At 57.0% G+C, this 14,291-nt stretch overlaps 1 protein-coding gene across 1 annotated transcript in view; it reads left to right on the forward strand.

The window, feature by feature from the left end:
- PKP3 (plakophilin 3) overlaps positions 1-14,291 on the forward strand; it is a 29,806-nt gene that overhangs the window by 11,441 nt on the left and 4,074 nt on the right. The window contains exons 3-12 of the mRNA XM_067540438.1: positions 240-973; positions 1,693-1,816; positions 2,131-2,335; positions 6,559-6,733; positions 7,230-7,347; positions 8,573-8,740; positions 9,453-9,638; positions 10,786-10,939; positions 11,771-11,963; positions 12,617-12,704. Coding sequence (XP_067396539.1) covers positions 240-973; positions 1,693-1,816; positions 2,131-2,335; positions 6,559-6,733; positions 7,230-7,347; positions 8,573-8,740; positions 9,453-9,638; positions 10,786-10,939; positions 11,771-11,963; positions 12,617-12,704 — 2,145 coding nt within the window. The remainder of the gene's footprint in view (positions 1-239; positions 974-1,692; positions 1,817-2,130; positions 2,336-6,558; positions 6,734-7,229; positions 7,348-8,572; positions 8,741-9,452; positions 9,639-10,785; positions 10,940-11,770; positions 11,964-12,616; positions 12,705-14,291) is intronic.

A 14,291-nucleotide genomic window follows, 5' to 3' on the forward strand; every position in this document is an offset into this window, starting at 1 on the left:
ATGATGTCAGATGACTGTGTTAGCTCTCAGAGACCTTTGTGGAGGCTGCACGGGTGTTACTGAGGGGAGAATTGAGCCTGCAGAATCTCTCTTCCTGATGGTGACGGGTGGGAGGAAAAGACCCCAGCTTGACTCTCAGATCCCAGGCTCAGTTTGCCAGGACAGAAGTTAGCAAGACAAGCAGTGTGTTTGCTAGTGAAATGAGACATTACTGACCCATTTCTCCCGCTCTCCCCCAGCTGTATCAGCCAACAGCCACCAATGGGTACAGCAAGTCCACCAGCTGGTCCTCCCGTTCAGCTGTAGACCTCACACCTCACAGGAGGATGGCTACCGTCAGCAATGGTGGTGTGCCCAAGAGCCCAGCCTATGGCATGAGCTACACCATCTCACAGGCCGCCAACACCTCCCCGCGGCCCACCTCCTTCCTCGAGCGGAACTACCAAACCCGGCCGAACTTCGACACCATGTCGTTGCGGTCGCTGCGCCTGGCGGACGGGCTGGGCAGCCCTGCGGGCATGGACGACCGCTACAGCGTCATCTCGGAGCAGCTGGACCCAGTGGCCCACGGGACCCTCTACAAAGGCCGTGGAGGCGGCGGCGGTGGCTTCACCAGGTCCTACACCTTTGAGAGGCAGATGAGCGCTGGCTCCAATGCTGGCATGAAGGGGACAATCGACTGGATGGACAGTGTGGAGGTGCCTCAGAACCGAACCATCCGCGCGCCCGCCATGCGCACCCTTCAGCGCTTCCAGAGCAACAACCGGTCCCGCCAGAGCACCGGCTCCTTCAGTGGCCTCCCGGCCCCCCAGCCGGGCATCGGGAACTCCTACGTGGGCATGATAGAGCGCAGCTCCCGGGCCCCCTCTGTGCGCAGCCTGGCAGAATCCACCCACCACCTGCAGGACCTGCGCGCCGTCGACATGTACAATGGGCACAACACGCTGATGACCCAGCAGTCCTACTCCGGCGGGTGAGTGTGCCGTGCGTGCCCAGGAATCAGGGCTCGGGGCCGGGGGCGGCCTGGGAAGCTCCCAGCCGACCTGGCTGAGGAGAGAGGAATGTGCTAAGCTTTCTAAGGAGCACCAGGGGAGCTGGGCCTCTGGGCCTGGCATAGCCCTCTTTCTTCAGGGTCCCTGGGTCTGCTTCCCTGGCGCATTTCCACAGTCTGCAACGTTGCGGATGGTTTGGGGCGTGACCATCCGTCTGTCCCTCTAAGGGATCAACCTGTTGCCTGATGCTGCCGGTAAGTTCTGCAGCTCACCCGATCACCCGCAGGGTGTGGCAGCAAAGCAGGGTGGAGCAGGAGCAGCATCGAAGTGGCCCAGCAATACTGAGGCTATTGCAAGGGCCTGACCTGGGTTCTGTTGCTTCCCGGGCTAAAATGGGGCTGCAGTGCTGCGGCCATGACCCATTTGGCTCTGGGGCTGGGCGGGATGGCACAAGTTGCTCAGGAGTGACCCCCTAGAGATTGAGTTAGGAGCAGCGTGGTGGGATCTGAAGAAGTCCTGCCCTGGCCCGTCATCTTTGACCAGAGGTGGGTGACCACATGTCCTGGGCCTGGTGAAGGAGCGACATGGGTGGGGCTCCTCGGCAGAGCCTGCAGGACGTGGCAGGGCCCCGCTGCGAGGCAGGCGGGAGAGGACCCTGAGCAGGCGTGCTGGCCACTCCTGACCCGCCCTTGGTTTCCAGGTTTGATGACATTGACCTGCCCTCAGCAGTGAAATATTTGATGGCCAGTGACCCCAACCTGCAGGTGCTGGGAGCTGCCTACATCCAGCACAAGTGCTACAGCGACAATGATGCCAAGAAGCAGGTGAGGGGCGAGGCGAGGATGGGTGCACGGGGTAGACGCCGAAGGCATGCTGGGAAAGGGCCACCCCAGCCTCTGAGCCTCTCGGCCCTGGCTGTGGGCTGAGGCACTGACAGCACACTCTGTAGCAGCTGCTCCTAGCTAGTCCGTGACACTGATGGATTCTGCGTTGGTGGGGTGTATGCACTGGGGCAAGGGCAGCCTCCAATGAGCGCGGGATGGTGACCCGGTGGAGGCCAGAGCAGACTCCTGGGTCCGCAGGCCCCATCTCCTCATCATCATCTCTCACCCGCTGCCTTGCCCCGCCTCCCTTCCAGGCTCGCAGCCTTCAAGCCGTGCCCAAGCTGGTGAAGCTTTTCAACCATCCCAACCAGGAGGTGCAGCGCCACGCCACTGGCGCCATGCGCAACCTCATCTACGACAACGCCGAGAACAAGCTGGCACTGGTGGAGGAGAACGGCATCTATGAGCTGATGAGGACCCTGCGCGAGCAGGACGATGAGCTGCGCAAGAACGTCACCGGTCAGTGCATGGGGGCGGGGAGCTCCAGGCAGGGTCGGGGAAGGGAAGCTGGTCCTACCAATGCAAAATAACCGCCACCTTCTTCCCCAGATCCCACTTCTGGCTTCCTTTATGTTTCAGGATCCTGCTCAAAACTCCCCTCCTTGCTTTCCCACCTACTATGTACATGCTTCTTTTTCAGACAGCACAAAGCCCTAGTCCTCAGTGAGGAGCCGCAAGCCTGAGGAACTTACATGCAAGCACTAAAACCAATCTAAAGCTTTGCTTAGATCAGGGGTTTTCAACTGTTTTTAGAAACGGTACCCCTACAGTCTCAAGGTTTCACCTTAAGTACCCCTTCATGGTTTTCCCACTCAGCTCCAGTGGCATAGCCTGGGTCTCCGGCGCCCAGGGGCCAGGCCTGCCCTTCACGATGCGCGACGGGGACAGGGGCCAGGAGGCTTCCAGCTGCGCATTGTGAAGGGCTGGCCTGGCACCCCACCCCGGAGTCCAGCGCCCAAGGGCCTGGCCCCCTGGGTACGCGACTGCCTGGCTCCCATCCAGTCCAGTGCACAACCAGGCGACAGGCTGCAGCTGCCCGCCTCCTGCCAGCTCTGGAGTGAAGCCCCCCAACAAGCAGGGTCCGGGGCTGTCGCCCTGATCTTCTTGTGTACTCCCTATGATACTCTGAAGTACCCCCGGGGCACCTATACTCCTGGTTGAAAACCTTTGGCTATGACTAATGACAGTGAAGCTCCGTGTTTCAGCGAATGCCAACGAAATCTCACTCCAGCTTTAAAAAAAAATCCCTCTTTGGGTGATGCCAAGTCTGGAAATTTTCAGTTCAGCAAGAAGTTATCGGAGGGGTTGTCCTGAGAGTCCTGACACCCCCTTCACCATAGTGGGTGTTCCCAGGCAATGATATGGGTGATAGTGGATTCATCTGGGATCAGTCAAAAATGACCAAAGTGGCTCTTTCTTTATCTTCCACCTCATTCTGTCTCACCCCTTGGCTCCCATTGTAGTTACATCAGATCTCCATCAGGTGGCACTAGACTGGGTGGATATTGGAAGAGGAAGATGTTTTCAAATTTTGAAATTTCCATGAAAAAAAAAGTTTTTGGCCAAAATTTCAGACTTTGATGAAAGACGGGAACAAATTTGTTGGAACTGTTTTGCCTAGTTCTAGTTCACGGTTTCAGATAAAAAGCTATTAAACCTATTACCCCTCAGCAATGGCAGGAGAGGGGACAGCTCCTCAGCTTCTCAGGCTGCCACACAGGCATGTGGCAAGCAGCTCCTCTCCTGGCTGGACAGGCTCAGTCCTGAATAGTGAGCATGAAGCATGTTTACTGGAGTGCAAGGATGGACTAGTGGTTAGAGTGCTGGTTTGGCACTTGGGAGATCCCAGTTCAATTCTCCGCTATACCTCCCCCTTCCTGGGTGACCCTGGGCAAGTCAGGTCCTTAAAGGTGTTTAGGTGTTTCAATGTGACTTAGGCACCTAAATGACTGTAGCCCTTAGTCTCTGTGCCTCAGGTCTCCAGCTGTAAATTGGGGTTAATATCACAGGGGTGTTGTGAGGATAAATACATTAAACAGTGTGAAGAGCTATGGGGATGGAGTTATACCCTAGTTAGAAAGTCCCAGGCCTTAGTTGGTGGCCTCAGATGCATTGACAGGGCGAAGGTTACTTGACTGAAACATGCTGAGGCCTGGTGGTTATTTTCTGTGGAGGGTGGCCTAGTTCTGACCTAGGCCAGGGAGCGATGTGGGGCAGAGATGCAGCTGGCTGCACAGGGGAGCCCTCCATTTCTGGAGTTCAGTTCCCACAGCTAGCCTCGCGCTGACCTTCACTCCTCCAGGGTTAGTGTCGCTGCCTGTTTCTACACAGCGCTGTCAGTGCCTGACACGTGAACCCTGCTCTGAGGAGCCACCGTCTAAGGACAGACAGCCTCAGTTACGTGCAGCCAGTCAGCTCTGGATCTGATCAGCGGGGGACCAGGCGGGGCTCAGGCAAGGGAAACTGGGGCTCCTGGGGGGTGGGAAGCTCAGACTATCCAGGCTGCTCTGGAACGGAAAGGGATGCTCTGCTGTTCCTTTTATGTATCTATTGAAGAACAGCAAATTACACTTAGATAGAATTTATTATCAGCAAACCTACAGTAACCTTGAGCACTTGTAGGTTTTTGAAGAAAAGTCTTGAGCACTTACGTAGTATTGGAATTAAACACAATGTAAAGGCATTAATGGCAACAATACAGCTAAAAGTGCTAGCAAAAAATGGGTATTAACAGTGCATTCCAAGTCAAGCCACTTTATAAATAGAAGAAAGGTATAGAGAAAAATGGTCACAAACCAAAAAGGGCTTAGGTCATTTCCTTGAAGTTTAAAAGAATGATGATTCAGAAGGTGTTGGCCAACAGGCTATAATGGGTGCAACTGTCTATAGTAAGTAATAATATCTGAGGAATAAGGCATAGGGCAACTATATTGTTATAAAAATGATACATTGATCTGCCAAGGTAAAATAACATGTTCTGGCACTTCTCAAAGAGGAAGTCATTCAGCTGCAGTGGTGCTGGATGGTAACCAAGCTGGGATACACCCCTGTGCCTCCTGGGCGGAGAGTGTGCTGATAAGAGCATGGAGAGATGGGGGAGGGATACAGGCTTCTCCTAGCCAGCCTGGCTGCTGCTGCTTTAGTATGCAGAGAGGGGGTGCGATGAATGGTGGGAGCGGGGAGAGAAAGCCCTGGCCAGGGACCAGATTCCACCTGGCTGTGTAAGGTATCTGCCTATCTCCCCCAGTGCTGTGCAGGGAGTGGTGAATGGAAGAGTTTACATTTGCCTATATTATTACAAAGGCCCTTTCTACTCCTGCCCGCTAGGCTCTGATTGTCTCAGCTATAGCGGGGCTAATGGGAAAGCCCGGCCCAGGAGCTCTGATGCGAAGGGTTTGGTGCCTGTTACAAGCGCTGTTGGAAGCGCTGTTTGGTGCCTGTTGGAAGTGCTTTTAGCTACATGCAATTTGAGGCTGGAGAGAGAGAGAAATCCCCCAAGAGCTCAGGCACAGGGTGGCTTGCCCCACCCACAGGGAGTGTATGGCAGCCCCCTGCCTCCCAGGGAGATCAGAACTGGCCCCCCCACAGGGCTTGGCCCTCTGATGGCCTAAGTCATCAAAGCCTCTTGAAGTGAATTCACACCAGGTGGGGCTCTAGGCCGTTGTTGCTAAAGCTCAGTAGCAAGGAGTCTGGTTGTGTCGGAGTAGCTGAGTGCCTCACAGTCATTCAGGCCGTGTCTATGCTCCAGCTTATGTTGGCATATTTATGATGTGTGAATAAGCCATCCCCCGAGCGACGTAAGTTACACCCACAGACATGCCGCTGTGGAGAGCGCTATGGCATTGGGAGATCTTCTCCTGCCGACATAGGCACCCTCGCTCGTGGAGGTGGTTTTATTATGCCGAGGGGAGAGCGCTCGCCTGTCTTCACCAGGCGCGCTGCCGCACTGTCTGTGTAGACAAGCTCTAAGTCTCACAACAGCCCTGGGAGGCGTTGTGCCCATTTTACAGATGGGAACCAGACACACGCAGCAATTCAGTGACTTGCCCTGGGGCACAGAGGGAGTCTGTGGTAGAGCCAGGAATTGAACCCTGGGGCTCCTGAGTCCTGGACCATGCTCCTTAGCCCGAGTGGGACAGCAAGATGCTTTGCTCTATCCTGAGAGCTGCTGTAGTGGGTGAGGGGGGCCAGACCCCAGCCTTGGGAAGAGGGAGGATTCGGTGAGCTCTGGAATGCAGTTGGCAGTACATGACCAAGCCTGGGGGCTGCCATGCTCCAACAAGTTCCTGGGAATTTGCAGGGAAAGCCCCCAAATTGTGTATTTCTTGCAGAAACACCCTAGTGCAGAGGCTTTGTTGGGCATCGGGGCTGCCAGAATAGGGATATGCGTGGCTTGGATTCAAACAGTCACTTGGGTTGGGGGAGGTGGGGGGCAGGCAAAGATCACTTGCTGCGTGAGCCTCATTGCATGCTAAGAGTGGCCACACCTGCATGGGGGAAGCGAGAGTGGCAGCCCTGGAACTTCAGCCTGGAAGGGGCAGCTAGCCCAGCCCCATGGCTGTAGCCAGGGGGCTTTGTCAGAGGAAGGAGAGGGTGGAGCGTGAACCCCGGTATAAAGGGCACAGGAGTTCAACCTGTTTTGATGCTCTCCGAGGCTAAGCGCTGCTGTCTGCGACTTGCAGGGATCCTGTGGAATCTCTCCTCCAGCGACACCCTAAAGGACCGGCTGGCTCGGGACACCCTGGAGCATCTCACTGACCTGATCCTCACCCCACTCTCCGGCACGGGCAGCGCTGCCGTCATCCAGCAGAATGCCTCGGAAGCGGAGATCTTCTACAACTCCACAGGCTTCCTCAGGTACCGGCACTGCCAGCCACCCTTCCCCACCCCTGGGCACAGAGAACATGCCCTCTGCCTTGGCCACTGAGCCACGTGTATGGGCCAGGGGCAGGCTGGGAGAGCTCTGGGCCGAGCAGGAATGGAGACTTTCCCCCACCCTGCTCTGGGTTCTGGTATTGGTTCTGGCCCCGGTGTTATGAACAAGGCCTGCACACCACCTAGTCGGGATAGTGTGTCCCTGTCAGTCCTCATGCTGCAGGGCACGAACTGGGGAGTAGCCAGGGTCAGGCAGCAATGCCCAGCCCAAGGTTAGTGCTTCACCCTGAGGGACATTCCAGGGGGTTCACACCTCCCTCGGCAGCATCCAGGGTTGGCCACTGTTGGAGACGGGGTCCCGCCCTAGATGGGCAATGGCTCTGCCCCGGCAGAGGAAGGGGTCCCGGCAAAGGCTAGGAGCATGGGTTGGCCGGGCAGAGTCTTTCTCACAGTGCTGTTTCCTGGGTTCCCCCCACAGGAACCTCAGCTCCGCCAGCCAGCAGACCCGGCAGAAGATGCGTGAGTGCCACGGGCTGGTGGACTCCATGATCAATTACATCAACAGCGCTCTGGAGGTGGGGAAGTCAGAGGACAAGGTGAGTCCCCCGCCCCTGGAGGGAGTCTGCGTCTGCCTGTCTGCACTGGGGACCCAGCCCCTCGTCTTCACTGTCTAGAGCTAACAGCTGAGGCCAGGGTACAGCTCAGTGTGGGTGGGAGTGACGCTCTCTCACTGTCTCTGCTTCCTCCTGGCCCAGAGCAGCACTTCACCGCGGTACCGGCTTCCTGAGTCCCTCCCCACACAGCTGAGGTTCACTAGGATCTGCCTCAAGGGCTTAGCTCTCCCCACCCCCGGCAGCACAGCACGGGCACCGATCCTGACCTCAGCCGGCCCCCAGCCTCCTGCGTGCTGTCTGGCCAGCCCTCCGGGGCTGGTGCACACCCAGTGCTATCCTGTTCCCAGGCTGGTGCTGGGCCAGGTCACCCCTGCTAGAGAAACAGTGGGGATTTATCCACTCCGCAGAGTGTCTAGTGGGGCCTCTCCCCCGCCAGCCTGCAGCTTACCATGGTTCTGCCGTACTGCAGAGCAGGCCGGGGCAGGGAGTGTTCTGGGGCTGTTCTCTGGCGAGGGGCTGGGAGGACCAGGCGTAGTCCCCACAGGCAGCCAAACCCCTAGAGCTGGTGCTGTCAGAGCCCTTTGCTGACCAGCTGCCAGCCTCCCAGAGCCCCTTGCCAGCTGATTGGCCATGGGAAAGGCTGCGAGTCTGTCACAGAGGTTGCGGAAGTGACGGATTCCAAGATTTCCAGAGACCTCCATGAAATTATCCTCCTCAGCTTCCGCCCCGTGCCCTGGGGCAGCATCGGGGCATTGCAGGGACCGCGGCTCCAGGCAAGTCTCAGCCGTGCCGCCGAGGGTCTGAGTATCTGGGACGGGTTTCCCAAGCCAGACAAGCTGGAGAAAGGAATGGGAAACTGGTCCCTGCCCACCCCTGTTAATGGTCCCAGGGTAGGGCAGGGCTGTGTCCCTGCTTACCGGGAGCCCCTCAGACCAGGGCATTGGCCCCCAGCCAGATACCAGGGCGATGGGCACCTTAGACGTGGGCTGACTGGCTGTGGGCTCTGTCGGTCGTGTTGGCACCGTGGGAGCATTAACCCAGCCCTGTTGAGAGGCTCTGTCCCCAGTCTCCCCTTTGACTGGGCCCAGGCTCTAGTCAGCAATGTGGAGGAGGGACGGTCCAGCCACTGCCTCTCCCGTGTGGGCTTCAAAAGGCGAGCCAGCTGGAGTGAGTGGCCCAGGCTGATGCCCCTTCCCCGGTCCCCCAGAGCGTGGAGAACGCCATCTGCGTGCTGCGGAACCTCTCCTACCGCCTGTACGACGAGATGCCCCCGTCTTCGCTGCAGCGGCTGGAGGGCCACCGGCGGAGCAACGGTGCCGCTGGGACGGGTGAGCTGGTGGGCTGCTTCAGCCCCCAGGGCAGGAGAGTGCGAGAGGTGAGAGCGGGCCGCGCTCCGGGGTGGCATCTTGTGGGGTGATGATGGGGGAGCTGGAGGGGGCTTGAGTAGGACATGGCCAGTGAGCGGTGAGTTGGGTCGCGGCAGTGAGGGGTGAGCAGGTCATTCATCCAGCTGGTTCCATCTCCCGGGGCCGGGCCGGAAGCGCATCGCTGTCAGGGGGAGACTCTCCGTGGCTCCAGAGGGTGGTGGGTCACACCGTGTGTGTGTGTGTGTGTGAAATGTCTGGGAGCCGCTCCCCCAGCCCCCCATGGCCCTTTGGGCCCAGTGTGCGACACAGCCCTTTGTGAGCCCGTCGCACGGTCCCCTCAGAGCGCTCGCTGCTCGGGCTGGGAGGAAACCGATCAGATGAGTCACCCGGTGCTCTTCCGCGTCCCTGATTGGCTGAGTGAATGAGCCCTTCCCATGAGAATACTCACATGGGGACGGTTAAAATCCGTTTCCACAAGTGCTCATGGGCCTGGCTTTGGGATGCAGCCTTGGTGAGCTTGCGTGGTTGGCTAGGAGTGTGTGTGTGGGGTGTCACAAATGGAGGGGTGGGGATGGTCACTCATGGGGGAGTGGGTGATAGGGAAGGCAATGGGCTGATGGGGGGGATAGGGAAGCTGGGCTGCCCCATGTATGCAGGACCCCCACAGGGCTGTGTTTGTTTGTGTACATGATGGTCTCTCTCCGCTCCTCGGCCCCACAGCACCACACGAACACAGACATGGCGACCTTCACGGAGGTCTCCAAGGACCCCAAAGGGATGGAGTGGCTCTGGAACCCCCAGATCGTGGGCATCTACAACCGGCTGCTGCAGAGGTGCGAGCTGAACAAGCACACCACGGAGGCAGCCTCGGGGGCGCTGCAGAACATCACAGCCGGAGACCGGAGGGTGAGGTTGGGCCCGGGGACAGGCCAGTTCCGTCCCGCCCAGTCTGAAAGGGGCGAGGAGCCCTTTCCCTTGGTCAGGGTTAGGTGGCCTGTGATAGACTGGCTGGGAGACTGAGTCCACAAGATGGGTGCCCACAGCCCACACATCTCCCGCCCCGGCACAGACTCAATCACAGACCACTGCACACTGCAGAGAGGCCCAGCCCGACTCAGCCCCGGAAGCTGGGTGCCGTGGTGGGGCAGAGCTGGGAGTCTGTCTGTGCCATATGTCCCCAGGGCTCCTGCCCACCTCTGCCCAGCTGTTGAGGGTGCGACAAATGGTGCACAGTGCGAGGTGGGCATTTTTCAGGGCTGTGGCACGGCTGAGCGGGTCCCCCCATTCCACCTCTGCCCTGCCCACCCTGACACGCCATGGCCCGGGGCTGCTAAGAGCTTTGTGTCTGTATGCCAGGATGGGCGCTCGGCGAGCCTGCTTCAGGCCTGAGCTCCCGCCCCACCCCCACCCTCCCAGCCACCAGGAAAAATGCCCCAGGGAAACAAAGAGAAGAGGGAGCAGCACAGGGGGAAAGGAGACCAAATCCCAGCAGGGGCCTGCACGCCAAGGCCCGGGGGGATCAGGCTGAGCTGAGCCTCTTTACCCACCCTGCAGGAAGTGATGCCACCTGCCCCATTCTGATCCCCCCGGTGCCCACCATTAGCTGGCAGCTGGCAGCATTCAAGGGCGCGTTGGGAGCAGTTGTGCCTCCAGCCTTTCCTACTGCAATAGAGTTGTCTGCGGTGCAGGTCCGCACGGGGGAGGGTGAAATATGGGTGTGAGGGGGGCTAGGGAAGGCAGTGCCAGAGAGGCAGACTTCCCCACTCCACCGCCTCACTGCACATGGGGAGGATGGAAGTGTTCGTGAAAGAGATGTGTCTGCTGGGGTGGGCTGGTAGATCTGGGAAGGGGAGATCTGTGGATTGAGGTGGGCCTGGCAGGGATCAGGTGGATGCAAGGGGTGGAGGGAGTGGGGGGGTTACACGGGTTAGGGGTGCGAGAGATGGGCTGGGGACACAGGTGGCAAGGACGGGCTGGTGAAGATGGGGGCGGTATTGAATGGCCCAGAGTGCAATGCCCCTGTATCTCTCTCTTTCCCTGTCTCCACCCCCAGTGGGCCAGCGTGCTGAGCAGAGTGGCTTTGGAGCAGGAGCGGATTCTGAACCCCGTGCTGGACCGAGTCCGCACGGCTGACCATCACCAGCTGCGCTCCCTGACGGGGCTGATTCGCAATCTGTCCCGCAACGCGCGCAACAAGGACGAGATGTGTGAGTGCAGGGACAGCACAGGGCCCCAGAGCGCAGGGCCAGCAGAGGCTGATGGCAGCGGGGGTTAGATGGTGCAGAGGCTGTCACTACCCAAAGGCTGCCCTTCTGGGACCTCTCCAGCCAGGCCTATTTAGCTCTTTCTCGCTCCCCTGGACGCGTCAACACCTTCCTGGCACAGAGGGGCCCAAACACAGCCCCGTAGATCTCTGCACAGATGGGCCGTCCCGACCCTGGCTGATCGCATGACCCCTCTGCGCGCACAACTGCAGCGCTGGCCGCGATCACAGTGATGGGTGTAATCTACGTGATCAAAGAGTAAACACCGCCTGGCACACTCCCATCTCAGCCACTCCTCTTGCCTTGAGACGCTCACAGCGTTTCCCAGGCTTAGGTTATTTTTCCCCAGATACTTTAACAGCATTTTCCAAGCTGAATCCCACTTTATTTTCTGCCTATGCTTCTAAGCACCCGTCTTACTATTTCAGTGATGGGCACTATGGAAATGGCATGGAGGGAAGGATAGAGATTTCTCTGTCCTTGCTGCCTTTTGCACCTCCCCTCAGTTTAGTGCCATCTGTGAATTTCATTCCTGTGCTGCTTGACTCCCTGTTTGAGGCCATTCAATGAGACCCCTCCCAATAGCGGCCCTTGCTGCACCCACTAAGCCCCTCTCCTCATTGCACACGTTGCTATCCCGTCACCCAGGCGGCTGGCCATCTCCTATCCAAGCTGCGGCGTGGCCTGGCGGGTGAGACCGTGTCTGCACCGTTGCTCTTGCTTTGCTCCAACCCGTCGTGCTGGTCCCTGACGCCGGTCCCTTTCCCTCGGCAGCGACCAAGGTGGTGAGCCATCTGATTGAGAAGCTCCCGGGAAGCATCAGCGACAAGGAGCCCCCGAGCGATGTCATCGTGAACATCGTGGCAGTGCTGAACAACCTGGTGGTGGAGAGCCCCATCGCCGCCCGCGACATCGTCTACTTCGACGGCCTCCGGAAGCTCTTCTACATCAAAAAGAAAAGAGACAGGTGGGAACTGGCAGGAGTTTGCAGTTCTTCCCTCCCAGCCCAGTTAGCCGGCCCGCAGCCCTGCCCCTCAGCTCCTTGGGCACAGGTGGTCAGCCCAGGTCGATATCTGACAGCCTCCTCCTGCTGAGTTTCCAGATCCGTGTGGTGGGAGACAGGGGACTGCCTGGCCAGCCTGTATCTTGGGCCTGAGGCTGGCCAGAGCCCCCATGTACACCATCCAAGAGCTGTCCCAGGACCACTGAGAGGGCTTAATTCCTCCCATGGAGAGTCATCCCAGGCCCTTACACTAAGAAAGCACGCCTTGAAGGATAATCCTCTTCCCATGATATGTTTATGATATGGGTGGGGTACTATTAGCCAGCCAGCTTCATCTTCCCAACAGTCAGCTGGCCCCCCGTCAGTAACTTCTCCAGCCACACCCAGCATGGCAGTCATGGTGAGGAGCCTTGAGCACTGAGTGACCATCTGGTCCTGGGGTACTCCATGGCTTCACCTCTCCTGCTCTCCCCACACTGCCAAATCCTCACCCGTTATTTAAAAATGCCTCTCGCCTGGCGTCCTTTGTGCCCGCTGGTGTCCTGGGCCCATGCCAGACAGTCACTAAAGGGAGAAGAACAAATAGCGTCACTGTGTGCTCTGTGTGTTTGCCCTAGCTCGGACAGCGAGAAGTCCTCCAGAGCTGCTTCCAGCCTGCTGGCCAACATGTGGCAGTACGCCAAACTCCACCGGGACTACAAGACGGTATGTTCCTCCCTGAGCCAGTGCGCTCAGCGCTAGCTTTACCGAGTCTCTGGCGGGGTGGCTCAGCTCTGGGGTGGGCCCAATGCTCTCTTCCGGGCTGGCTTGCACATGGCTGGAATCTCCCTGTTGTTGACCCTAAGGCGTTGTCTAGAGCAGGATAAAAGATGTGTCGTTAGCGTGTGTTTGCAGACGAGGCGTGCCCAGCAGAGCGGGTCAAGAACTTTTCAACACAACAGTTTTCCGTGGGAGCGTGTTGATTTCAGTGGACAAGTGTCAAAATGTTTTGTTTCGATAAAGTAAAAGTATGTCACTTCAGCTTCATCGTTTTCATTGCATTTTGATCTATACTATAATTTCAATATTATATCTAGATCCCTAGTAGTATCTAGAGCAGTGATTCTCAACCAGGGGTATGTGTACCCTTGGGGGTACGGAGAGGTCTTCCAGGGGGTACATCAACTCATCTAGTTATTTGCTGAGTTTTACAATAGGCTACATAAAAAGCACCAGCGAAGTCAGTACAAACTAAAATTTCATACAGCCAATGACTTTACACTGCTCTATAAACTGTATGCTGAAATGTAAGTACAATATTTATATTCAAATTGATTTATTTTATAGTTATATGCTAAAAATGAGCAATTTTTCAGTAGGGTGCTGTGACGCTTTTGTATTTTTATGTCTGATTTTGTAAGCAAGTAGTTTCTAAGTGAGGTGAAACTTGAGGGTATTCAAGACAAATCAGACTCCTGAAAGGGGTCCAGTCATCTGGAAAGGTTGAGAACCACTGGTCTAGAGTACTTTATATGGGCTCAACATTGTCAAAAAGAGGCAACGTTTTTTAATCAAAACTTTGCAGAATTTGTGCTCCATGGAAAATGTTACCTTTTCCCTCCAATTCTGAAATTTGGTTTTGTTCCAAATGTTGGAATCTCCCACCAAAGTGCAATTTCATTTTCCTACCAGCCCTAGGAACTACCCCGTGCTAAGGCCCGGTGGTGACAGACAGGAAGTGCGAGTTAGCTTAACACAACTGCAGAGCCCCATCAAGATGCGTTGGAGCTTGAACAAAACCAGCTCTGCATGTGTTAAAGACAACGCGCTCTGTTCAGACTGGACTTTGCAAACGTGTTAGCTAACATCACCCCATTGAATCCTAGTCTAGACAAGGCCTTATGTGGACTGGGGATCATTCTTTCATTCTCGTTTGAGCAGTGCGGAGGGGCCAGCCCAGGCACATTAAAGGGAATAATTCACACCCAGGAAGATACATGTGCAGTCCGCCTCGGGGTGGTGGTGGGCGGGGGTGAGAAGAGGCTGGTATTCAAGGGCTATGGCTTTAAGAATTGGGAGTTCAGTCAGCCTGGAGGGCAGTGTAACAGGATCTGCCCAGACCCTGCCTTGGTTTCCCCAGTCCTGTGTAAGCAAAGAGACCAACTCACTAGCTAGTGCATCAGTGAACCTCCCACCATGGTGAGTATTTTCACTTTTCCTTGGGGTGCATTGTTCACAGTTCAGCTTCAGTCAAAACAGGGAAAGCAGGCCCTGCTCCCTGCTCTTTGCCCCGCAGGGCTGCTTCTGCTGCTA

This window comes from Emydura macquarii, unplaced genomic scaffold (assembly GCF_026122565.2).
Source record: "Emydura macquarii macquarii isolate MOO-44397 ecotype Brisbane River unplaced genomic scaffold, CSIRO-AGI_Emac_v2 contig_587, whole genome shotgun sequence".
NCBI classification, from domain to species: Eukaryota; Metazoa; Chordata; order Testudines; family Chelidae; genus Emydura; species Emydura macquarii.